Source organism: Mus pahari, chromosome 2 (assembly GCF_900095145.1).
Source record: "Mus pahari chromosome 2, PAHARI_EIJ_v1.1, whole genome shotgun sequence".
NCBI lineage: Eukaryota > Metazoa > Chordata > Mammalia > Rodentia > Muridae > Mus > Mus pahari.
Window position 1 is genome coordinate 136,291,131 of NC_034591.1, and position 26,625 is coordinate 136,317,755.

Here is a 26,625-nt window from a genome sequence, read left to right on the forward strand (position 1 = left end):
CATTAGGGCAGTGGGAGGCTTGTCATTGGACAGAAGGGGGGCAGAGTGAGGAGTTGAGTTGAGAGAGACAGAAAGGCGGAGGAGTCTCAGGAGGAAAGAAAGACCAGAATGGTGTTATCAAAAGGTTAAAATAATTGGGTTAAAGCTCTATCATTAGTATTTGGCTCTGAAATTATTGTATTGGTGTCTTGTAAATTGTGTTATTATTGATACATAAATTTGATTGGCTAATTAAGCATTAAGAGTCTTCATTCTACCAGGTAATTAGGTGTTGAGATGGCTAACGGGGGGGGGGGTTGGGGTGCGTAGGGTGTTGTGTGAAAGGGAGAGGAACTCGGGGGTGGGTGGTGGGTGGAGGGCTGTCTGAGAGATGGCCCAGTGGGAGCCTTGTGGCCTCGAAGGGCTGGAACATTGGTGCGCGGAGAGAATGAGCGAGTGAGATCACCTTGCGCAGGGGCTAGCTCTAGAGAGTTGTTGGTGGCAGCAGGAGTGCGGGTGTGTGGCCTGGCCCCACTAAGAGTTGGCGAGTTCATTTTTTAATATTTCCCACAACAAACAATAGTGAATTTTTTTTCTGTAATTAACAAACTCCAGAGACTTGAAACTATATATTTTTTATACACATTCCAATTTGAAAACAAAACATTGGAGAAAGATGTGATCATTTCTTCTGTCCTCCTTGCTCTATTGATGTTACCAATTTTAGAAATATATATTATTGTTACCTATTTTATATATGTAATGGGAAAGGAGTTAGAATAATGCTTTCACAAATAGTGAAGTCAGTTTTGTTTTGTTTTGGTTTTGGTTTTCGAGACAGGGTTTCTCTGTGTATCCCTGGCTGTCTTGGAACTCACTCTGTAGACCAGGCTCGCCTGGAACTCAGAAATCCGCCTGCCTCTGCCTCCCAAGTGCAGGGATTAAAGGCCTGTGCCACCACACCCGGCTATTGTTTTGAGATTGGGTTTTTCTTAAACTCTCCATGTTCCCCTGCCTCCCAAGCACTAGGAATAAAGATGTTGCCACTACTCACTGTGGGAGGTAGTTTCTAATCTAAATGTAACAGTTCTCATTTGAGATCTGTGCACAAACACAAAAGTCATATAATTTAGTGTAGTCTCTGCTGAGTACTTGCAGTAACAGTGGGAAGACCAGCACAGATCCAGCCCTGAAGTGCTTTGGGAATTCTTTTGCTGGATCTCAGCTGGAAAAAATTAGGTGCTGTATTGGTTGGAAAGATGGCTCAGTGGTTCAGAGTCCTTACTGGTCTTCCACAAGACCCAATTTCAGTTCTCTTGCATCTACATTGGGTAGCTCACAATTGCTTGTAGTTATTGGATCTCATGAGATTCAATGCCCTCTTTGACCTCCATGGGCACCCGAACATATACATAACACACACATACATACATACATATGGCAAAGGTTTAGTACAAAACTACATGAAGCAAAGCCTTCAGAAGATCTGTCTGGTTGATCTGATTGGAAATTTGATAGGGGCTCAAGCTTGTTCAGCCTCTGTAAGACCAGCACTTGGGAAGCTGAGGCAGGAGAATTGAGAGTATAAGGCTGTTCTGTGAGAGAACTGTATTGAAAGTTCTGATTGGAGCTGGTGAGATGGCTCAGTGGTTAAGAGCAACTGACTGCTCTTCGAGAGGTCCTGAGTTCAAATCCCAGCAACCACATGGTGGTTCATACCCATCCTTAATGAGATCTGATGCCCTCTTCTGGTGTGTCTGAGGACAGCTACAGTGTACTTACATATAACAATAAATAAATCTTTTTTAAAAAATAAAGAAAGTTCTGATTGTACACAGTGTTATTGCCCTTCCGTTCACACGAGTACACATAAGGTAGCAATTCTAAGCCAAAATTCTTTTGATTCCTCTTTTTGTGTGAGCCAGCTGTGGAAGCCGTGGCTGGGTATAGGGGGGAGCATAATGTAATTTCTTCATCTTGTTCATCAAAGAGGTCTTTCAATTTTGATCTTCCTGAATTTCATCTGCCTGATAGAAAATTGCATAAAGCACATTGCCATTTTAAAATACGATATGTATCTGAGTGTAAATTTTGAGTTGACTGTTTATTTTCCCCCTGTTTTTTGTTACTCTTTTTCCCAAATTGGCTTTCTTCTTTTGCATAGGGTCTGGATGCAGACAGTCTCCGAGTTGAACCTCTGGGTGAAGACAATTCAGGTGCACTCTACTGGTACTTCTATGGGACACGAATGTACAAAGAAGACCCAGTACAAGGAAGGTCCAATGGAGAACTCTCCTTGAGCAGGTACTGTCTCTAATGTCAGGGTTGTGATAACTGCTCTGTTAAAAATGCTATGAAAGTTAGTGTATCAGATCCATACAGCACTTTTTTTTTCAATGGCCTAATTAATTGTATCAGCATGCCTGCCACACAAAGAGGTTTTTTTTTTTACTAAAAATACAAAGGAATTACTCTATAGCCTCTGCCACAAGACTGGAACATGGAGAAATCCCAGATAAGAACCTTTATAGTTCCACAGACTATTTAATACAGTAGCTTTGAGTACTTTCTCCTATTAGGATTATTAATCTGCCTCAAGGGTCCATAATCCTATGGCAGAATCTTAACATGATGCAAAGTAAGGCCTTGTAAGTGCTTAAATAAGCAGTGGCCTCCTTCCTGTGGCCTCTAGAGGGATGCTCTGGTTTTATCGAGACTTCCTTACTGTTATGAACAGTATTTGGTGCTAGGAAGGTGTTAGGTTGTTTTTAATACCGTAAATGTCAGTTTTCTCTGATTCTACATAAATCCTTATGGAAGAGAAGTTACTCTATTCCCTGTTTCTTCTATTTTGCATAATCCATTTTAGTATCCTTTTGGCAGAAAACACTGTAATTACTAATAACAGAAATCATATTAGTTGTTAGTACTATGCCAGAACATTTCTATTTAATGATACTGTTTCTTAGGGAAAGTGAAAGGCAAAAAAATGTCTCAAATGTTCCTGGAAAAACAGGCAAAAGAAGAGGAAGGCCTCCAAAACGAAAAAAACTACAGGAGGAGATTATATCCAGGTAAGAAATCTCACTGGTCCATTTTCATAGACCTGAGTCAGAGTCCACGTGAAATTATCAAGCAGCCTTGTTTGTATGACCTTTATCAGGTTATCTGCCTCTTACTTTATTTGGATGATGGTTGTTCATTTGGTGAGGATTAAACTGCACAGGACAGTATAGGGCGGTACAAGAAGATGAAGGCTGTGCTTGACCCATAGTATTTGATAAACATTCCTTTTAGTGTATATTTCAAAATTTGTTATACCATTAGAAAATAGGGCAAATTCGTTCTGGGGTTGCTTGTGGGCTATGGATATAGTGAATTGATAGAATATACAGGGCTCTGGGTTACAGATTTCGCTGGTTTTTTTTGTTTGTTTGTTTTTGGGTTTTTTTTGTAGTTTTGTTTTAAAAGTCAGTGTCTGTGTGTATGGCCTTGGCCTTCCTGGTGCTTGTTCTGTAGACCAGGCTGGCCTTGAAGCACCTGCCTCTGCCTCCTCAGGTCTGGGACGAAAGGTGTGTGCCATCGCTATCAGCCTTCTTTCTTCTACTGTAGTAATGAAGGTACTTGAACATGGACATTCCTACAATGAAAAAAAAAAAGAAAATAAAATATTTTATATGTCATTAGTTTTTAGGGAGGTCACCATTTGTGTATGAGTATGTGGATGTGTGGGTATGTGGAGGCCAAAACTTGATGTTGGTGTCCTTGATTATGGTCTTCCTCCCCAGCACCACCATGCCTGACTACCTGGCTATCTGAGTTAGCGTTTCTCTTGTTGTGATGAAACAACATAACCAAAAAGCAAATTGGGGAGAGAAGGGCTCATTTGGCTTACACTTTCATAGCACAGTTCATTGAGGGACGTCAGGACAGAAAAACAGTGCAGGAACCTGAAGGCAGGAGCTGATGCAGGTGCCATAGAGGCTGCTTACTGACTTCCTTCATGGGCTTGACCAGCCTGCTTTCTTTCTTTTTTAAAAATTAGTTTATCTGCTTATTCTTATGTACATTTAGTGTTTGTCTTTTATGTATGTCTGTGTGAGGGAGTTGCATCCACTGGACCTTGTGTTACAGACAGTTGTGAGCTATCCTATGTGGGTGCTGAGAATTAACCCCAGGTTCTTTGGAGCCTATGCTGTCAAGTCACTGAGCTGCTCTCTCCAGCTCCCCAGCCCACTTTCTTTCTCTTTCTCTTTTTAACAATAGTGTTTTATTTTTGAGATTATAATTTTCCCCTTCCCCCTCCTCCCTCCAAACCCTTGCAAACCTCTCCATGTTCTTTCTTGCTCTTCCTTTTCCCTTTCCCCCTCCCCCCTTCTTTTCCCCTTCTTCTCCCTCCCTCCCTTTCTCCCCCTTTTTTTTGTTTTTGTTTGTTTGTTTGTTTGTTTTGGTTTTTCAAGACAGGGTTTCTCTGTGTAGCCCTGGCTGTCCTGGAACTCACTCTGTAGTCCAGGCTAGCCTCAAACTCAGATTCACCTGCCTCTGCCTCCCGAGTGCTGTGATTAAAGGTGTGCGCCACCACACCCGGCTCACTCATGCTTGCTTGCTTGCTTGCTTGCTTGCTTGCTTGCTTGCTTCCTTGCTTCCTTGCTTCCTTGCTTCCTTCCTTCCTTCCCTCCCTCTCTCCTTCCCTCCCTTCCTTCCTTCCCTCCCTCTCTCCCTCTCCCCTCTTTCTCTCCCCCCCTCTCACTTTTCTTTTTCTTTTTCTTTTTTTTTTTTCTACAATCCTGTCATTACCCTCCTCCTGGTCTGCTCATCATCCCATTTCTCCTCCACTTTGTTTCCAAGAAGTTGTTTCTGCCCCACACCTCAACATCACCCCTCTGCCCGGCCTCCCCACTCCCTAGGGCCTCAGTCTCTCGAGGGTTAGGCGCATCTTCTCTCATTGAGGAAAGACCAGAGAGTCCTCTGCTGTTTGTGTATATATAGCTGCCTCAGACCAGCTAATTGTTCCTGTGGAAAAGAGCTGCAGGGACAAAAATGGAGGAGAGACTGAGGGAAAGGATGTCCTCCGCAGAGGCAGGAGGATCCTAAGTTCCATACTAGCCTGAACTACATAGCAAGGCTGTAGTAACAAGAAGGTGGTAAAGGGAAGAATTCTTAGAAATCACATGGCTAGTATGTAAGATCTATTAAATTTAAGAAGATTGCAACTGCCTAGTCCTCCTTCCTTTTGGAAAATGTCTGTAGTCACTTGTGATCTATATATTGAGCATTTGTTTAAGGATTTCCTGAGAAGTCCACACATTCTTGTATAGTCAGAAATCTGTTTTACACCTACCTTACTGTTGGGGCTGTAGAACCATTGGATTGGTACACGTGGACTTATACTACCCTCTACTGGCAAGAGATAGTCTTGAGCAGAGGCAGTTCCATTTCATAGTCCATGTTCTTAGCATCTTCCTTAGATAAGGGTAATTATAAGCTTCCTTTCTAGTGTAGCCCAGAATCACAGAGAGAGAGAGAGCACCAGAATTGTAACTATCATTTCCCTCTTCATTGTGGTGCTACCAGAACCTCCCCTTTTCTGTAGCAAGCGTGTTTTATTTCTCTTTAGAATTATTCTTCCTAACTTTGAACTCTGACAGACCCCAGCCCTAGCCACCATTATGTTTACTGGATCCATACCTGCAAGAAAGACGAAACAGTTTGGGCATGTGAGTGTTTTAATTATTTTCTCTTTTTCTTGTTTTTCAGTGAAAAACAGGAAGAAAACTCCTTGACATCTGACCCACAGACAAGAAATGGTAATGGTGATTTTTGTTGCTGTCTCTCAGCACAATTCACACATATATTACAGTCATACAGTATATTAGGATGATTCCAGCTGCCTCCAGCTTGTTGCTCCCTATTTCATCCTTTCCCCTGCCATCCATCTCAGACACTTAAGATGAGAACTAGTTCTGTTCTGTCACCTGCCGCATTTGTGTAGGCAAGCAGTTAGTGACCTGGAAAGGATTGAATGCATGCATGTCCGTATGCACATACACCCATAAATGCATTATTAGATTTTAGTTTTTTGAGTCAAGGTTTCTCTGTATGAAGCCCTGGCTTTCTTGGAATTGACTCTGTAGACCAGCTTGACACCTGCCTTTGCCTTCCAAGAGTTGGTATTAAAGGAATATGCCACACCTTACCTCTTTATTAGATCTTAATTCCGTATCCAAAAGCTTTATATTTGGAAGGAAATAGCCAATTTGTAGTATCCTAAAAGAGATAAGGCACACATTTCTACAATCTCAGTTTCAAAACCATTTTTCTAGAAAAATATATATTTTTAACCATTTCTGGAATGTTAAATTTTTCTTTAAGTCACGATAAGAGGGGTTTTGTTGTTGTTCTTTTGGGTTTTTTCCTTGTTTGTTTTTGCTAGGCATTTGTCTAGTTACAAACAATGATACTAATAGCAAAACCAAAAGTGTAATAATCACAGCACTTTGGAGGCAGAGGTAGGAGTGTTGAAGGACAGTCTAGTCTATAATGAGACCACCCCCCCCCCCCAAGTATGTATTATTGTCTAGACACTGGGTAAAATGCTTGTAATCCCAATGCTTTCCGGGCTGAGGTGGGAGGGTTACTTAGTCTCTGGAGTTCAACACTTTCACAGGCAACGTATTGAGGTCCTATTCTAAAAGAAAGAGTAAACTATCAGACTTGAGAAGATCAGCAGCTCCTTTTTTTTTTTTTTTGGCTCTTCGAGAGCAGCTCCTTTTTTATGATTCCTTTGTTCTTTTCGAGAGCAGCTTCTTTTTTATGATTCCTTTGTTTGAGTCATGACCCAGGGTAATAGGAACACAAAATCTAGTGTAGGTTCTATTATAGTGAATCCATCCATCTTTCTGTAGGATCCCGAGGGCCAGGCCAAGGTACTTGGTGGCTCCTGTGTCAAACAGAAGAAGAATGGAGACGGGTCACGGAGAGCTTCCGAGAGCGGACCTCTCTCCGAGAGCGGCAGCTCTACAAGCTCCTTAGCGAGGACTTCCTGCCTGAGATCTGCAACATGATTGCCCAGAAGGTAGGTCCTGCCTGCTGCTTGGGCCCACACTGTTCCTTCCTGATAGGACTGAGTGTTAATGTAGGAGCTGTGTGGACCCGCTTTCCGTATCCTGGTGTCATTTATGATGTTTCCCTTAGCTCTGCAAATCCATGGCCAATACCTGCAATCTTTGCTTTTTGTAAACTGGTACCAGCTTTCTTGTTTTCCTATTACTTTTACTAGAAACCTGGCCCAAGTTTGCTCTCCCCCATACCCCAAGAAAAATGATCATTTTAGGCATTAACCTATTTCTCCCTCACAATGTCAGTCTTTGAACATTCGGCCTTATAGATCTGTGCCAGTTCCTTACCTGACTACACCCAAGCTGTTAGTAGTTTCTCTGACTTGAGCATAAACTTTACATATATCCGTCTACATATACCCCATACACGGCATTTTCAAACAAATAACTTTTTGCCCCCCTTTTCCTGTTTTGGATGTTGTTCAAAATTGTGGCTCGGGGGTTAGAAGTGCATTCGTGTTGCATTTGCAGAGAACCCAAATTCAGTTCAGTTCCCAGCACCCATGTTAGGTGACTCACAACTATTTGTAGTTCAAGCTCTAGGCTCGTACTTACACTCATGTGCATTCTATCTCTGTCTGGGTCAATTCACCACCACCACCACCACCACCACCACCACACACACACATTTTGTTAAGCCCCACTTAGAGCTCCATCTGGTGACACTTGAGTCTTGGCGTTCAATGATTTATTCCTTTGTATTTTTATTTATTTATAATATACATTGGTAATATCCCTCTTGTAGGTCATTCTCTCTTATGTTTCTATCTTTTTTTGTGTTTTTTTGTGTTTGTTTGTTTGTTTATGACTCACTGCATAAAAGTTCCTTCATTGGATAGAGGTTTATGTAATTGAGCAACAGCAGTTTATCACTGTCTGTACCACTGATGATTATGACTCTTCTTCCATCAACCGTTAGCTGCCTATGGCTCTTCAGGTAGGGACTGATTGTGACACGGATTGGAGAAAACAGGCCCACCCCCTCTGGCGTGCCCCTGTCCCCCCAGCTATCAGTTGCAAAAAGCTTCTTAGAAGTGGGACTGACCACACGATGGCTCACAACCATCTGTACAGCTACAGTGTACTCACATACATAAAAGTGTTCACTTCTCCTTGGTGCTTAGACTTTGATTCCCATGTCTGCTTGTTTATACTAGCATGTGAGAGCTACCTCCACACCGAATAAAAATTACATTTTAGTCCATCAAGTCAAGGCTAAACCTGGACTATAATGTTAATATTGCTATTTTCAATATAACAGCAACAAGTTTGTTTTGGTTCTAGGGCCGTATTAAGTGTGCCAGGCAAGTGCTCTCCTCACTGAGCTGCATCCAAAGCCTCTACCAAAAAAAGAATGTAAACTGCAAAGGTGTAGAATGTTTGCGTGGAAAACTGTGAATGTGATTAAAATGTATGTTAAGTAAGATTTCCTGCAGGTGCTGGATGACTGGATCCATCATCAGAGAACACATTCCCACCCACCAAATTGTTCACAACATATCCAGGTGTCTGATGTGGTCAAAATTTTAAAAACCACTGAAGATAGATAACCCCATTTATCGTACCAGGAATTTTATCAGAAGTCTTAGAGTTCTACTTAGTGTATTGGGGCGGGGGATCTTAAAACTGTTAGGAAACATGTATTTTCAAATTCTTATATATGAAAAACTATCTATTCTTAGAAGAAAAGCCTAAATTTATACCCGAAGGAGTTGAAAATCATTAGTCTGAACCAGTTCCCAGCATAATCTATGTAAATAGTATGACAAACCTAGTGTACTGGGTTCTATCTGTAATTCCAGCATTGGGAATCCAAGGCAGAAAGACTGTTGAGAGTTTGAAGCGAACCTGAACCTGGGCTACATAATGAGACCTTGTGAAGGAGAAAAGAGTAGGCAGCTACTGTTTTTAGACCTGAATCAGTGTATTAGAAGCCTCTCAAAGACATGAGTTACAGAGATGTTATTCTATATAGTAGTTTTTGCTGTACTTGGCATTTAGCACTTGGATTATATTCAGCATACTGTAATATTTTAAATATTATGAAGCCAGTAAAGTTAAACAATAAATATTTCTTTAAAGTTTTTACTGGGTTGGCCAGGCATGGTAGAACATGTCTCTTTTGAGATTATAATTATTATAGCATCTTCCCTTCCCCTTTCTCTTTCCAAATTCTACCATATATCCCTATGCTCTTCATGGTCTCTATTTTTTTATTAGCATTTCTAAATAAATGAAGTGCTCCAGTTGGTATGTTCTTCCCTGGTGAGGACTGCCTCTCCCACTGCTGGCTTTCCTCCATTGCATGTAGTTCTTGTCTGCTCTGGGCTTGGTATCCAAACAGGGAGGGGAATGAGAATATATGAGTATGAGAAGACGGTACCCCAGTGTTGCCTAGCCATATGGAAGGCCCTGTTAATAAACAGCAGCAAAAGAACTCATAGTGCAAGACCTACATTACCAGATCTTCTACATATTCGAACCTGTACAAATACAAACACATAGACACACTCCAAGGTCTTGTATACTCTGCGGCACAATCGTAATGGCTGAAAGAGGGTGGCATGTCAGGTGAGCCCCCAGCCTCATTATGTGATAGATGTTCACAGCTTTTTGATTTTTTTTTTTTTTAAGTCTTTTTTTCTTTTTATGCATTTTTGCCTGTGTGCCCTGTGTTCAAAGCCCAAGGCAGTTGGATTCATTGCAACTGGAGTTGCTGGTGGTTAAAGCCATCAAAAAATGTTAGGAATTGGACCTGGGTCACCTCATAGAGTGATTAGATTAGCCAGTGGTCTTTTTTTTTTGTTTTTGTTTTTTGTTTTTTCGAGACAGGGTTTCTCTGTATAGTCCTGGCTGTCCTGGAACTCACTTTGTAGACCAGGCTGGCCTCGAACTCAGAAATCCGCCTGCCTCTGCCTCCCGAGTGCTGGGATTAAAGGCCTGCGCCACCACGCCCGGCTAGCCAGTGCTCTTAGGTGATGAACCGCCTCTAGCCTCTGTTTTGGGTGGGTTTGTTTTGATGGTCTTGCTATGTATCTCTGACTGACCCTTTGCTGGGATTAAAGTTATATACCACTAAGCCTGCATGTGCATACACACAAACACATACACACATGCAAGCACAATAAGTAATAAGATGTAATTTAAAAAACTGTAAACCGTTGGGCCGAGATTGTAACCAGAATTCACATCCTGAAACTTACTGTGGAAAGCAAAAATAAACTCTTAAAAGTCATCCTGTGTATATTCACAACCTCACACACAGTAATAATTTAAATAAATGAAGCTGGGGAGCACAACTAATTCTAACCCTTGGGTGACAGAGGATCTGTCAAAAGTTTCGTAGAAAACTTGGTCTGCAGAGCAAGATCATGCCAGCCAGAGCGCTATCGTTGAAACCCTGTCATAAACCTGCTCCAGCCCTCCCACATGAAAACAGATAGTCTTGAAATTTTGCCTATGAAATTGGGGTAAAGGAAACAATTAAATGGGGCTTAACAGTGTTTTTGACTTTTATGTGAATCTAAGAGATTACTTTTACTGAAAACAAATCAAAACTTGAAGACCAGATGAAAGTTTAAGAGGTGGTTTAAGAATAGGTCACAGAAAACTTTCCCATTTATTTGCTTGAGCTGTCTATTTATTTACCATATCCTATCCTAGTTTAAAAAAATAAGTAAATGGTATCTGTCAGATTTGAAAATTGAAAGAGTACAAAAGAACATGATACAAATAGTAATTAAATTTACACCTAACCACTGTGTAAAGAAAGACAGGACAGCCTGAATGGTGATCCTGAAGTAATTGTGAAAGAACTGGCTGGATATTCAGGTGTTGGTTAGCTGCTGTACTCTGGTGACCCTGTGTGTTATCTCTAAATTGCAATTTCAGTTTTCTGATTAGCAAGGTAAACTACTATTTTTACACAGAAGCTTTTATGAGGATTAAACAAAAGACCCCATTCCTTCCTTCCATTGTTTATGATAGTTTAAAGCTAGTTTAAGAAGGAATGAGAGGGGAGGGTATAGGGGACATGCGGGATAGCATTTGAAATGTAAATGAAGAAAATATCTAATAAAATAATTGAAAAAAAAGAAGGAATGAAAGAATAAAAGTTTGTACATATATCAACTCTAGTGTATTTATGTAGTGTCTGTTGACCTCATTTCTAGTAATGTATTCTTCCTATTATGTCAGGGCTGCGAGGTATTGTAATGATAAGTAAACTATACAGTTATAAACCCATACTACATCATACAAATGCTCTGAGAATATTCATTATTCCAGCCCCATAGGTATATTCTTTAGTACACTGATGATATGTAACATCTTCCTGAAGCATCTAATGTAGACTAAATTATTCTTACTCCTCAACTTTTGCTGAATAAACATTATGGTATAATAGAATTTTGCACAAACATAATCAGATTGTCAATAAAAGCAAATGGTGAGATCACCTCATGATACTCAAAGATTACTTTGGAGAACAGGAAAATTCAAACTTACTTATTTTTAATTATATTCCAAAGATTAGTGCATTTACATGTTAACCTACTGAGTCATTTTAGAGCTATAAATTATTTTTGCCCAGCAAAAACCAGCAACTGTCAATATTTATAATCTACAATGTAGAGATTATCCAGGGATTTATCCTGACATTGACCAAAATGAATCAGTTTCTCTTAAGGCCTGTTTGTCACCCATCTTTTTTTTTTTTTCTTTTTTGCTGTTTTATGTTTTGCTTTGTTTTTATTTAGTTCAGTATAACATTTGACACATGTTCACTTAAAAAAAAAGGAGGCAGACTACTGAAAGTGGTGAATGGTGGCTTATCAGCATCGGGAACTTAATAATTGAATGTATATACGTTGTCTCTACAAACGCTGATAGAAGATGGGCATGGTGGATACAGATTTTATCCCAGCATTCCTAGCATTTGAAGTGCAGAGGTAGTCAGATTTCTGCTCATGGGGTGATGAGCTGATAGGAATGCATGCACGAAATGATCACCCTTGTATCAAGAATAGCATCTTTCTTCCATGTAAAAAAGTTGGAGTGAAATTAGTATTGGCTTCTTGTGATATTTGCATGATAAATTAGCAAGACTTCCTTTATAAACAGTGATATGTTGAGTTTATATCGTGTGTGTGTGTGTGTGTGTGTGTGTCAGTCTGTCTGTCTGTCAGTCAGTCAATCAGAGTGCACTATGTAGTATTCAAGGATCAAACTCAAATAGTAAGACTTGATAGCAGTTGTTTATAGCCTCTGAGCCAGGTGCGCCTGATGCCTCCCTCAGGTGAAAGTGGTAATAAACAATGGTTGCTTTGTCATTTGAAGAGAGGCTTTTCTTGACTCAGTGAGGGTAATTGTTGAGGTGGGTGTGTTTGGTTCTTGACCTTGTGTGGGTACATATTGAGACATTGCCCTACAACGTTCCAAGGCTGGATTGAGACTTGGAATCCTCTTCCCTTAGCCTCCCACATCTAGTCAAATAAAGTTTTCCCAAAGTTGGGACTTCTTTTGTTTGTGGTGAAGATTTTTATAGGAAATGGTTGGTTGTCATGGCTTTTGAGTTGTTACTTGTTAAGCAAATGCACTAGGTTGGTGCCTTACCCACCTGAATAGTTGTTTTCCCTTATCATCCTAAAAGATAGACAGCTTTGCCCCTCTCCTTGGTAAATTGGTTACGGTGTGCCTCAGTGGCCATTCTGCTGGTTGAAGTTGTAGCAGCGGTAGCTGAGAACACCCTAATCTCTCTTTTCCTTTCTTTTCCTCACTTCTAACTTAGGGAAAACGTCCACAGCGCACAAAGCCAGAGCAACATAGGTTTATGTCTGACCACCTGTCCATCAAATCCATCAAGCTAGAGGTGAGTGTGTTTGAGAGTATAGAGGTTTATTTGAAAGGATAGTTCCATCTCATTTCACATGCTTTTATTCCTATTTATTCCTTGCCCTGTTTTAAAAAAAAATTCTAAGCTGGGCGGTGGTGGCGCACGCCTTTAATCCTAGCACTTGGGAGGCAGAGGCAGGTGGATTTCTGAGTTCAAGGCCAGCCTGGTCTACAAAAGTTCCAGGACAGCCAGGGCTCTACAGAGAAACCCTGTCTCGAAAAAAAACAAAAAACAAAACAAAACAAAAATTCTAACTCTCAAGTATCTGTTGATTATTATATGTATACTCTTTTTGTGAAAATGGGAGTTAGAAAATGGGAGATTGGGGTGCATTCCTTTTTATCCTAACAGTGTTCTTGGGTGACAAACATACATTTAATCTAAAGTAGAGGTGAGTAATAAGTTTTATAGTTACAAGAAGTTTGTGAATGCAAAGAGGGGAAACATTGAGGCCAGGCAAAGAAAGAGGGATGTAGGCAGACAGAGATGCTTGGCCTTAGCATGTGGGGTGTCTGGGATTCTGATGGTGAATGGTGGGCAGTGGTGTGGGATTACAGCCTGAGGTCTTCCATACAACAGGAGCTATGTAAACAAATGCTCTGAGGCAGAAAGTGGAATAGTATGGTCAAAGAGCAGCGTGCTTATGTGGATGGCATGATGAGCTATGTTGTGATATATGGTGGAAAAAAGTTGACCTGGCTCTCCTAATGAAGTAGGAAAGAAAAACGAGGTGCTTATGTGCAGCTGGCTAAGGTAAAATCAGCTGATTTAGAGAGCAGCTCTTGCCCAGGAGTCTAGTTAATCACTATTGAGCCGAACAGAGCAGGAGGGAGTTTGTGTTCTGTCACAGGAGAGACTCCATCAGGTGGGAATCTAGGGTACAGTATTAGGTGGCACAAACACTGAGGCAAGAACTAGATAAATACTTCTAAAGGTTCTTTCAAAGAGTACCTAAAAGCCAGGTTTGTTTGAAGTTTTGACTGTGTTCACATTATGTACTCGTGGTTTGAACTAGTGTCCTGCTTTGGGAAATGACAAATTTATATTTTTATTCACTGAGCTTGCTGGTGACCATGGACGTATGACAAGGGGAAGTGGAGAGTGAAGTGAAAGGTTGTCTCTGCTCAGGCAAGTGGACAGATGCAGCGGGCCTCTGCATCTGTGCCTAGACTTTTAGCCTGCTTTGTCTTCGAAAAACCTGGCTAGCTTTCTCCCTTTCCAAATGTTTATCTCCTTCTGACACTGTCCTCCATTGCATTTGTAGTCTGGCGAGTGGTCACACAAAGCTTTACATCAGGTCAGTTGTTTTGCTTTGTCACCATGCCATGTGCTCCCTTGTGAGTTTGGGGCATTCTCTTTAGCCTTGAGCCTGTATTTTTGTTTTTTTCAATTTATTTATTTATTCTATGTAAGTACACTGTAGCTGTCTTCAGACACTCCAGAAGAGGGAGTCAGATCTCGTTACAGATGGTTGTGAGCCACCATGTGGTTGCTGGGATTTGAACTCAGGACCTTTGGAAGAGCAGTTGGGTGCTCTTAACCCACTGAGCCATCTCACCAGCCCACCCCCCCCTTTGGCATTTTCATTCAGTGCCAACATGAAACATTGTGCTCTTTGGAAGTTTTTATTTAGGGAAAATATAGTAGAATATTCCCACTGCCGCAGAAAGGAAGTTCAAGAGGATCAGAAACTCAAGATCAACCTGGAGTGAAATCTTCTCAACCATTTCTTCTCCTCACTTAGTAATGGAGAGGCATTCTTGAGTTTTTACAACTGGGCTTTGGTATTTTAAGAACAACGTATTGCTTATGTGGGCTAGGCTTGCTGAGAGTCACAACTTAATCACCTCAGTGTTAGGAGGTGCAGATCAGCACCTGTGCCTCCATGAAAACCTTCATGTATAAGGTTAAAACCTTAGGTATGTTCTAGTTAACAATTCTGCCACACCTGGCTTGCCTCCTCCTTCCTGAATCTTCTAATTGTGACTTCTGCGGAAAATATCAGTGCAGAGACATCTGGGGATTAGGGCTGCCTGCCGAGCGAGGTGTTTGTTAGTTTCGTGGACCCTTCTGGGTGCCTAGAGAACAGTTTATGATGGTGTGGTCTCTGCGTGCTCCTGGGGGTGAGAGTGAAGCTACACCCATGCGTTGGGATACAGAGCTTGGGCACTGCTTCAACTAAAGTTTACTAATAATCCCTTGAAGGATTTCGCAGTGGCTCCTTATTAGCATCTTATTACAATGCCTTCATGATTCTAATAGGTCTTTTTCTTGCCTATAAGGCATTTGCACACTGGCCACTATAGTTTTTGTAGCAGAAACTTTTTTTTTTTTATGAGATAGGATCTCATTATGAAGCTCTGGTTGTTCTGGAACTAAATATAACCAGCCCCGGCAGTTTGCTTTCTATTATTGGGATAAACAGCATGACCAAAAGCATTGGAAAAGCAAGGGCATTGTATCTTACACTCTGTAATCCATTATCTAGGAAGTCAGGGCAGGAAGTCTAGGCAGGAACTGAAGTAGAGGCCATGGAAGAGTGCTCCTTACTGACTTGTTCCTTGTGGCTCACTCAGCTTGTTTTCTTATACAATGCAGGACCACCATCCCAGGGGGTAGCACTGCCCTTGTATTGATGTAGGTGGTCCCTCCTACATCAATTAGTAATCAATAAAATGCCCCGTAGACTTGCCTACGGGCAGTGGAATAGAGGCGATCCCAAATGACTAGCTTATATGTCAAGTTAACAAAAACTAACAAGCATACCCATGGACAGTGACGGTAGGCAGTGACCAGAAATTCAATATTGAAGGACTTGTCCTTGCCAGTTATCATTAGACAAATTGTTGTTTTGAAATTCTAAAGCACTTTGTTTCTTCTGCTGAGGCTCTATCAGTACAGTGTTATGTGAATCAGATCTCTAACTTGTGAACTCTTTTCTTGGGAAGAGAAAGTACACGTTATCTGGGTTTGACCTTGTCTTTATGAGGTCAGATCTTGTGTGGCCCAGTTGGCCTTGAAGTAAAGTTAAGAGAATTTAAATTGTAGAATGACATTGAAGTAGCAAGATGTTCTGTTGAGTAAAGGCACTTGCCATGGAGCCTAGTAAGAGAATTTCAGTCTCTCGGACCCATGTGGTAGAAGGAGAGAATCAACTTCTCAAGTTTCACATCCACACTATGGTACAGTTGTGCCATCACACACATAATAAATAAATAGATAAATAATTGGTTGACATCATCCCAAGGGTGGTGACAGGCCTCTTAACCTAACACTTGGGAAGTGGTAGCAGAAGGACCAGGGCAAGTTCTGGGCAAGGCTGACTGTGAGACTCGCTCAAACAAAATTAATAAGACAGCCTTTGAAAAGTCCACTCAATTCCCAGACAAAAATCACATCTGAATTCTGAATCAATTGTGAATCTAATTTTTTTTTCCAAGGGAGTTAAAGAGATGGCACAGTAGTTAGAGTGCTTCCTGCTCTGCTGTGAGGTCCCAGTGAACTTCCTAGCACCTATGTGGGGAATGCCAGCTTTGGAACATCCAATACTCTCTTCTTAGGGCACTCTTGTACACATGCATTCACTCACATAGACATAGCACACATGAGAAAAAATAAATATAAATCTTTAACTGGTTTCAAGAGCCACAAAAGAGGAAATAAATTTTAAAAAAAAGAATCAAAAACAGTTCCGAGTGTTAAATGTTAACTTGTCTAGCCAGCCATCTGCATTCATCTTTGCCCTCTGGACAAAGCCCACTTGTACAGTTTCCACAGTCTAAATCTTGAGAGAATTGACTGTAGAAAAACAAGCTTCATGTTCCCAATTAGGTTATACTTGAACTAAAAGTTAGTTTGAGGTCAGCTTGGGCCAGAGACATCAACGGAGGTACAGAAGCTGGAGAGTTTGTTCAGTCAGTAAAATGTTTACCTCATAAATGGGAGGGCTTCTCTTTAATCCTTGACACAAAATTGCTGAGCATAGTGGTGTGTACCACCATTCCAGCATTGGGCAAGTGAGAATAGGAGGATTTCTGGGGATCCCTGGACAGCCAATCTAGTTAGCTGCTGGTGAGCTCCAAAACATGAGAAACCCTAGCCCAAAGCAAGTAGACGGCATCTCTGGCATACACATATATACATATACCTCAAGACATAGTGGCACATGCCTTTCCTCCCAGCACTCAAGCGGCAGGGGGCAGCGGCAGGTAGATCTCTGAGTTCAAGTACAGTCTGATGTGAAGAGCAAGTTCCTGGACAACCTGTAGAACCCTCTTAGGGGGTATTGGGGTTTGGCAGGACAAAACTGAGATGGGTCATTAAATTGAGGTCCAGGACTCCTTCCAAAGAAAGTTTCAGACCACCTGATAAGAGACTCTTCCCTGATAGCCCCACCCCCAAGGCAGCACACACCTTAATTCCACTGACAGGGCTCTGTGAAATTGAGGCCAGCCTAGACTTCATAGAGACCTTGTCTCAAAAAAATAAAAACATAAAACCACAGCTCCATCGGGGTGGGGGATTGATTGATTGATTGATCGATTGCCTCTGTGTGTGTGTCTTTAAGCTGCCATCCATATAGATGTTGCAAGGGCAGCAGGTTCTCTTAACCAGTGAACCATCTCTTTCCAGCCCATTTTGGTTTGAGACATGGTCTCATTGTGTAGCCTTGGCTGCCCTTAACTTGTGTCTCCCAAGTGCTAGGGTTAAAGGCATACACCAGTATGTCCATCTTGTTTTGGTTTTTTGAAAAGAGTCTTTGGTAGCTCCTCAGTGCTAATGGTTCTGGTATGTGTCTCCCATTATGTTTTCATATGTGTGTATTTTTGTACTTTGTTGCACACATTTCACAGATAATAAAATCAGCCTGTATATGAGGTATAAATTCTCTGTCTACTAGTATATGTTAGAATCTGTAAACTAGCTCTTAACCCGGTGAAGAAGCCTTGCAATTGCTGTCTATTAACTTCCATGCACTTTTGGCCCTTCCAGGAAACTCCCATGCTCACCAAGATAGAAAAACAGAAGCGCAAGGAGGAGGAGGAGGAACGACAGCTCCTTCTTGCAGTGCAGAAGAAGGAGCAAGAGCAGATGTTAAAGGAGGAGAGAAAGCGGGAAATGGAGGAAAAGGTGAAGGCAGTGGAAGGTATGTCACAGTTCAAGGGTGAGAACATAAGGCTATTATCCTTCATCTCGGCTGTTCTGGCCATTTCTGTTTAAATGTCTTGTAAATTGTATTCTGTCATGTTTCCTCATCTGAATTCATTCAGTCTTGCTCTTTAAATTCTGTCCAAAGCCAATTGTATTTGTCCTTTTTAATACCCTGCTTTTTATTTGGATTTCTGCTATGTCCTATACATTTTATATAGAATTAAAGATGTTGGCAGCTACTTTCATAGGTGCTTAGGAAATGTTTGGTGTTGGTTGGTTGGTTGGTTTGGTGGTCTTTTGGACAGGGTTTTATGTATCTCAGACTGACATTGAACTCATTTTGAACAGCTTCATGTCTCTACCTCTCAAGTGCTAAATTACAGATAGGGGCACCACTCCCAGGTTACGTGGTGCTTCCTGCCCAGGACTTCCTCCATAGGACAACCTCCAATAAGGTTGAGGCTAACCTGGGGTACATGAAGTCCTGTCTGTCTCCCACCTCACCAATCCCCCTCCCCCCGAAAAAAAAGCAAGAGTTTCATGGTTAAAGTGACACAAATTCTGTCTGATGTGGTACTTGAATAAAGTGAATGAAGTTGCTTGGCGCATAACTGATGATGTGCTTGCAGAAGTCCCAGGAGCAGCAAGCACAGATTCTTACTTGTATTATGTTTGTGTATTTATTATAGATAGAGCTAAGAGGAGAAAGCTCAGGGAAGAACGAGCATGGCTATTGGCACAAGGCAAGGAACTACCCCCAGAACTTTCCCATTTGGACCTGAATTCTCCTATGAGGGAAGGGAAGAAGACCAAGGACCTGTGAGTATTTAGTAATAGCAGCTGGCTACCTTGAGCACTTATCTCTGCAAGCACTTGCTGCAGAGCCGGATGATCTGACTTGTATCCCTGGAACCTACAGATATCCTGTAGGGAGAGGACTGACCATTGCAAATTATCCTCTGACACATGGACCATGATGACTCAGGAGTACACATACATGAAATTAAAAAGCATATTTTGGCCAGGCAGTGGTGGTGCACTCCTTTAATCCCAGCACTTGGGAGGCAGAGGCAGGCATATTTCTGAGTTCAGGCCAGCTTGTTCTACAGGACAGCCAGCGCTACACAGAGAAACCCTGCCTCAAGAAACAAAAAAGAAGCATATTTTATAAAAAGCATCTCTCAAACCAGGCAAGGGTCACATGGATATCTGTGTGTTTGAGGTCAGCTCTGGTCTATAGAGCTAGTTCTAGGACAGCCAGAAATATGCAGAGAAACTCTGTCTTGAAAAATCAAAACGCCCAGCAGTTAACACTTTCGAGTCACTGGAGTTTGATTTCCAATACTCAGGTGGCAACTCACAAGTACCTTTAGCTTTAGGGGGATCTGACACATACACATTGTCAAAAATAAAATTCTAAGTTTTAAAAAGTTACATGTCTCGGGGTGGAGAGATGGCTCAGTGGTTAAGAGCACTTACTGCTCTTCCAGAGGTCCTGAGTTCAGTTTCTAGCATCCACTTGGTGGCTTACAGCCATCTGTAACGTGATATGATGACCTCTTGTGGTATGTGGCAGCAACCATGTACTCATTAATAAATCTTTTTTAAAAATTATATCTCATTTAATCCTCGTAACAGAAAGGCCTGTTTGGAAGGCAGTGGCTTCTACATTTTAATGGTAAGAAAGCATAGCAAGTGTTAGTGGTAGGCCTTAAAACCAGATCTGACTCAAATGCTGTGTGTACATACATACTCTTTAAGTGAATCACTTCCCTCCTTTCCAGTCTTAAAATCTACTGGCACAGGAAAAGATGGGTTCTTATTACCCCTACATTTCAATGCCACCAGAATTATTAATGGGAACTTTTTCCTTCGGCACATATAGAATATTTTATATTTGCTTGTTTGGCAGTGCTAGGTGTTGAATCCCTAACACTTTAAGTATTCGTGTTGGCAGTGCTCTAGCACTAAGCTCCAGCTCAGACCTATGTTTTAAGACCAGAGCTTGCCATTTTGTTCCCTCAGCTTCTTCAGTGCTGGCATTACAAAAGGACCATCATGTTCAGGAAGTGTTTTACTTTTTAAAATAGTTGCACATAATACCAGCTAGTCATGAAGGTATGCCAGAATAGAACCATGGCAATGGAAGACAAGGTTCAAAAAAAAAGTGCATGCCCTTAATCTCACCACTGGATAAACAAAGGCAAATAATAAAAAATAATAAACAAAGGCAAATAATAACAAACAGAGGCAAATAATAATTAATAATAATAATAAATAATAATAAATAAATAAAGTTCCAGGACAGCCTGGTCTAGATATTGTATTTCCTGACAACTATATAATAATACCCTATTTTCATAAAAATAAACAAATATGGTTAATATTTTATATGTTAATAGTTACAAAGTCATAATAAAGTTCTAGATCATTTTAGCCAGTCTTTCATTGTAGATGGAATTCGTTGTAGGGAATATGATAGTCCTTTTTCAAAGTTCACCATCTACCATCCTTATGTTTCCAGTGAGTATTTGGACTTGCTTAAGGAAGGTATAAAGCACTGTTCAATCTGTAGTTGGACCAAGAAAGCTAAGGAATAATGTCAGTCACAATTAAACCAATGTCGTGTTTTGTGGTTCACAGCTTTGAATTGGATGACGATTTCACAGCCATGTATAAAGGTTAGTTACCATTCTCAGGTTTGGTGTTCTTGATGAACATCTTTTCATATTAATGTGTCAGTTATATTCTCTTTTTTGGTTTCCAGTTCTAGATGTGGTGAAGGCTCACAAGGATTCCTGGCCCTTCTTGGAACCTGTGGATGAATCTTATGCTCCCAACTATTACCAGATTATTAAGGTATCTTTTAAATTGTACTTAAGCATTTGCATCTTGCTTGGATTCTATATTAGTAATTTTTCCATCATACTGACCAAATACCGATGGTAATGGTCAGTTCTGTGGTGGTAGGAGCTAATGGTGGCCAACCAGAACTTAGGGCTGGAAGTGGCTCGAAGTATAACTTTTAAAACTGCCTCCCCTACCCCCTCCCCACCCCCCAGTAATCCACAATCCACTCCTCCAACTAGGCCCAACCTCCTAATGTTCTATAGCCTCATAATGCCACACTACTACCTGAGAGGACAAGCTATTCAAACTCAAGGTTCTAGAACTGTTTTTTTCCCTTGCTTTTCTGTCCTCCTTAATATCAGGGAGGGAGGGAGGGAGGGAGGGAGACAGACAGACACGCATGTGTATGCATTGTTAGGTTTGTTTTATGACAGGACCCAGTGTTTTCTTGGCTGATCTTGCTACATAGACCAGACTGCCCTCAAACTCAGAAAGATTTGCCTGCTTCTGTCTCCTGAACAGTGGGATTAAAAGTGTATGCCAATACTTTTAGCTATACCAGACTCTTGAAAACCTAAAATTTCATGATTGCTCTTCATCATAGAAAGTGATTGGAGGCGGCATGCAGTTCATTGGTTTTATCTTGTTTTGAGACAAGGCTTCATTTAGTCTGTTACCAAGACTAGCCTGGAAGTCACTATGTAGCACAGGCTAGCTTCAAACTTGTGTCAGTCCTCCTGAGTTCCAGTGCTGGGATTAAAGCCACTGTGCCACTTACAGTATTTTATGTTCCATTTTAGATCCCCATGGATATTTCAAGCATGGAGAAGAAATTAAATGGAGGTTTATATTGTACCAAGGAGGAATTTGTAAATGACATGAAGACCATGTTCAGAAATTGCCGAAAGTACAATGGCGACAGTAGTGGTAGGTGGCTACGGCCTTTTTTGCTGACCATGTGTCTTCTGCACTGTTACGTGGGATGAGATGCTCTCTGCACACGTGCCTGCTTTTCAGACTTTACTCTTTTCTTTTGAGATGGAGTTGCTGTAGTCTAAGCTTACCTTGGATTTTTAAACGAAGTGCACATGAGTGTTTTATTGTGCCTTATACCCACTGAGATCAGAACAGGCTGTTGGATCCTCTAGATCTGGTGCTATGAATGTCAGCCACCACATGGGTGCTGGGAACTAAGCCCAGGCCTTTTGTAAGAGCAACAGTTAATCTCAGATGTTCCACCATTGCTGGTTTCCTATGTTGCCTTAGGACTACAGACAAAATGTACACCAACAGTATTGGGATTTGTGGTTCTGGTTTCTTAAACAGTATCCCAGGGATTCTCATTCAGCCTTGTGGACGGAGAGAGGTCCGGTGTCTGTTGTACTGGGCCTTTTTTACCACAGACAAGATCGAATTCACCTTGAATTCTGCCATTATGTTTTACATAGGAGATGGAATCTAATGTTTCCTGGATGCTCAGCAAGCACTACTGCTACTGAGTAACACCCCTGGGCTGTCTCTCCAGTTATCACACAGCAGAACTTTCTAATGATTTATGCATCAACACAAAAATGCTACAGCCTATAAACCAAGCAAACTCAATGGTAGTACAGCCTATAAAACAAGCAGATTCAATGGTGCTACATACTAGTTTGAGTAACTTAGCCTAAAGAGTTAAAATTTAACTAATTTGAGATAACATACTACAGTTTATGTCACAGCCATACAGCCTTGAGCAGAATACTTATAGAAACCAGATCTTCATATTGTATCTGTAGCTTTGCAGTGTAATATTTTCCAGAAGTAGCTTTCCTTATTATTTTCAATAGTTGTCTTTTGTGTCTAGTAAAATATGTATCCCAGTGGTCAGTCGTCTTGTCTTCCTTCTAGAGTATACCAAGATGTCTGACAATTTAGAGCGGTGTTTCCATCGGGCCATGACAAAACATTTTCCTGGTGAAGATGGAGACACAGATGAAGAATTTTGGATCAAAGAGGATGAAAAACGGGAAAAAAGAAGGAGTCGGTCTGGAAGAAGTAGTGGAAGCCATGTTTGGACGCGCTCCAGAGACACAGAAGGGTCCAACAGGAAACAGCCACCAGTGGAGAATGGGGGAAAATCATTGCCCCCGGCACGCCGAGCTGCCTCCTCAAGGGATGATCAGAGCAGCAGTTCCATACATCTCCCTCCAGAGGTGGGCACATCAAATGGCGAAGGCTTTTCTCGCCCCCTGCACTGTGGTAGGGTGCCTAGTCACGCACCCCCTTTAAACCAGATGGTAAGAAAAAAACTCACCTACATATTATGTTTAAACGTTGAAATTTCATTATAAAGAGCTGGGGATGTAGCATATATGAAAACGTGTGTGTTTGTTCCCCAGCACAGCACAAAAGTGGGTGTGGTGGTTGCACAGCTGTGATGTTTGCACTTAAGAAATGGAGACAGGCCAGATGGTGATACAGGCCTTTAATCCCAGCACTCGGGAAGCAGAGGCAGGACTGTTAACATAGAGAAGCCCAGTTTTTAAAAAGGGGGTAGGGGGTGGGGGTGGGGGGGCATGCACGCGGACAGACAGACAGATGAGACAGAGGTAGTTCAGCTACACAACAAATTTGAGGCCCGCCAGGCTTCATGAAACCCCATTCAAATATGTATAAATAATTATAGGCTGTACTTATATCCAGAATGCCTAAAATTTTTCTAATTGTGGTGCAGAAGGTGATTGTTTTGCTTTTGTTTTGAAATGATAAGAGAACTAGTTTTTTTCTTGGAGAGAGAAGCTGCTTTGAGATTGGAGGCTGTTCCTGGCCATGGGGCACATTAATAGCATTCCTTATCCCTAAGGACCCCTTGTTGTCCTTGATTGTTCTTCCCTCACGCCCTTTCTGCTTTACTCATTGCCTTCAGAGGCCAGCAGCACCAGGAACATTTGGCTCTCTTCAAGGATCAGATCCCACCAACTTACATGGCTCCTCTCGAATCCCAGAGGCACCACCAGGAGAGCCCTTGCAACATCCACCCTTTGCTATACAGGTAAGCCGTATAGCTGGGAAGGTTCTGCAGCAATAATTGATAGTCAAGGTTTGTTTTGTTCTGTGAATTCACATTCTTCTCTTCTTCCCATTTCTGTTGTCAGGCTCCAGTTGGAATTAGTAACCATCGGGGATCCCTGCTCAGTGCTCCAGACCTTTCCAATATGGCGTCACATGTCCCATCCTTACAGCTTGGGCAGATGAACTGTCCCAGTCAAGATGGAAACATGTATCCACCAGCTCCATTCCAGGCAGGATTTATTCCTTCTAGGCATGGTGGGACTCCAGCCCGACCCCCAGACTTTCCTGAAAGCTCTGAAATTCCTCCCGGTCACATTTATCATTCATACAAGTATCTAAATCGAGTACACCCTGCTGTTTGGAATGGGAACCATGGTACTACAAACCCTGGACGTTTGGGGCCAGATGAGAAGCCCCACCTGGGGCCAGGACCCTCTCACCACCCTCATAACCTTGGTCATGTGATGGATGGCCAAGTGATGAGACAACCTATCCCACCAAACCAGTGGACTAAACAGTCAAGCTTTCTACCTCATGGATTTCCTTCCTCGGGGTATATGCAGCCACCCTGTAAGTCTGCTGGACATCGCTTGCAGCCACCTCCAACTCCAGCACCAAGTCCTCGGTTCAGAGGGCCCTCCCAGGCCCTAAGGGGGGCACAAGGAGGGGAATCCATGATGGACAGCCCTGAAATGATTGCCATGCAGCAGCTCTCCTCCCGAGTCTGTCCCCCAGGTGTGCCTTACCACCCCCGCCAGCCCACTCCTCCCCAGTTACCTGGTCCCTTTCCACAGGTAGCTCATTCAGCATCAGTATGTGTGTCAGCGCCCAAGCCTACATTGGACAACCCTGGGAGTACACAGGAGATGACTGAAACACAAGAGCCCGAGGAAGACCAAGGTAATTTACAGTGCCCTTTTCCCCCCCTGACTTTTGTGTGTTATTTCATGAGTAATCTTTTCACACAGAATATGAAGATAACATATAAAATGATGTCAAGCCTTCTATAAGGGAGTTTGGGATAACTGAAGTCCTTTAAGGTCTAGAAGTATCAAAAACATAATTCATGAATTTACATGATTTACATACACCCAAAAGGCACTTACATGTGTTGTAGTTTCTTTTGTTGATTTTTAAGGCAGAATCTCTGACTCTGGCTGTCCTAGAACTTTATAAAGAGCAGACTAGCTTCAAACTCAGGATTCTCCATACTTCTACGTCTGAGGTGTGCCCACCATGCCCATGAAAACTCATTTAATTAGAGCCTGCCTTTGCACAAGCTATTACCAATATCCTTGGGGTTTGTTTTGAATTGGGGTGGGTGCTTGTGGGGAGTCAGAGTACACCCTGTAGAGTGAGTCTTGGGGACTGCATTCAGAGTCTCAGGCTTGGCAGCAAGTGCCTTTACCAGAAGAGCTATATTTTGATTGCCCTAGTCTGGGTTCTTTTTGTATATCCAACTCATTCATGGTCCCTCATGTCTGCACCTCCCAGGTGCTGGGATCATCTGCTGTTACCACCATGCACATTCTATTTGTGTGTCTCTCTCTGTGTTCTATTTTGTTTTGAGTTCAAGGATAATTTTATAGTCTAAAAGATAAACCACAGGGCAATCTAGCATTAAAACCTCAGCTGCTTCCCAAAGGAGGAGAATGGAGGAGAGAAGGAAAAGCCCATGTCATCTAAACTGATATAGAAACGATCAGATACATGGCAACAAGTGGTAATACTGTGAGGAGGGAAGCCTGAGAGAGTAAAGAAGCCCTGAATATTGGGGGTGGAGATATTAAAAGTATGCTTAGGGACGAGATAGAAGAGCCTCCAGTGGTGGCTTTTCCAGGTGTGCACCTTTAATTCCACCACTTAGGAGGCAGAGGCAGGTGGATCTCTACAAAGGGAATTCTAGGACCACTGGGCTTATTACACAGAAACCCTGTCTTGGGGAAAAAGAAGAAAAAGAAAAGAGTTACATTTTTCTGAATAATTCAGAAAATCTGGCAGACTGTTAGCCCTACATGGCTATTGTTCTTAAGCCTCTATGCAGTATCTTTGTTTAAAAGTTCAGAAATTGAGAGCACAGTGATTTGCTGTTTGATAATGAGAAATATTAGTGCTAAGTTTGAGCTGTAAAGGTAGAGCAACATCATATTTGTGTAGTTGATGTGTAAGTTACGAGTCTTTTTTACTGTGTGCTCCATGTATGTGCAGAAGCCTGTATGCATCAAAAGAGGGCATCAGGTTATTTGGAGCAGAAGTTACAGATTGTTGTGAGCTGCCATCTTGGTACTAGAACTGAATCCAGGTTCTCTGCAAAAGAGATGGTTCTTTTAACCCTGATCCTTCCCTCCACTGTCTTCTTTAGTGATGCACCTCATAGTGCATTGTAAAAGTGATCACTATGAAACATTTTCAGTGTCTTAATTATTTCCATCTGTCTTGAGTACATAACTGTGGAGAACAGTGAAATCTAAAGGTTGAAACAGTTTTTTCAGAAGTGTTATTTAAAGGCCATAAAGATAAACTTGAAAGTGAAAAATGGGGCTGGAATGATGGCTCAGTGGTTAAGAGCACTCACTGCTT

General features: G+C 41.7%; 1 protein-coding gene across 5 annotated transcripts in view; it reads left to right on the plus strand.

Moving 5' to 3' along the window:
• LOC110316611 (cat eye syndrome critical region protein 2 homolog) overlaps nucleotides 1–26,625 on the plus strand; it is a 101,220-nt gene that overhangs the window by 63,297 nt on the left and 11,298 nt on the right. For 3 of the 5 annotated variants that reach the window (XR_003843260.1, XM_021191021.2, XM_029535080.1), the window contains exons 4-16: nucleotides 2,144–2,283; nucleotides 2,949–3,053; nucleotides 5,737–5,786; nucleotides 6,885–7,054; nucleotides 12,886–12,966; nucleotides 17,983–18,136; nucleotides 18,831–18,960; nucleotides 20,785–20,822; nucleotides 20,909–21,000; nucleotides 21,792–21,918; nucleotides 22,882–23,270; nucleotides 23,900–24,025; nucleotides 24,129–24,945. Coding sequence is in view for 4 of the 5 variants with exons in the window: in XM_021191021.2 (XP_021046680.1) it covers nucleotides 2,144–2,283; nucleotides 2,949–3,053; nucleotides 5,737–5,786; nucleotides 6,885–7,054; nucleotides 12,886–12,966; nucleotides 17,983–18,136; nucleotides 18,831–18,960; nucleotides 20,785–20,822; nucleotides 20,909–21,000; nucleotides 21,792–21,918; nucleotides 22,882–23,270; nucleotides 23,900–24,025; nucleotides 24,129–24,945 (2,419 nt within the window). In the remaining variant the exon portion in view is untranslated. The remainder of the gene's footprint in view (nucleotides 1–2,143; nucleotides 2,284–2,948; nucleotides 3,054–5,736; nucleotides 5,787–6,884; nucleotides 7,055–12,885; nucleotides 12,967–17,982; nucleotides 18,137–18,830; nucleotides 18,961–20,784; nucleotides 20,823–20,908; nucleotides 21,001–21,791; nucleotides 21,919–22,881; nucleotides 23,271–23,899; nucleotides 24,026–24,128; nucleotides 24,946–26,625) is intronic. The other 2 variants (XM_021191022.2, XM_029535081.1) reach the window with 2 other exon arrangements.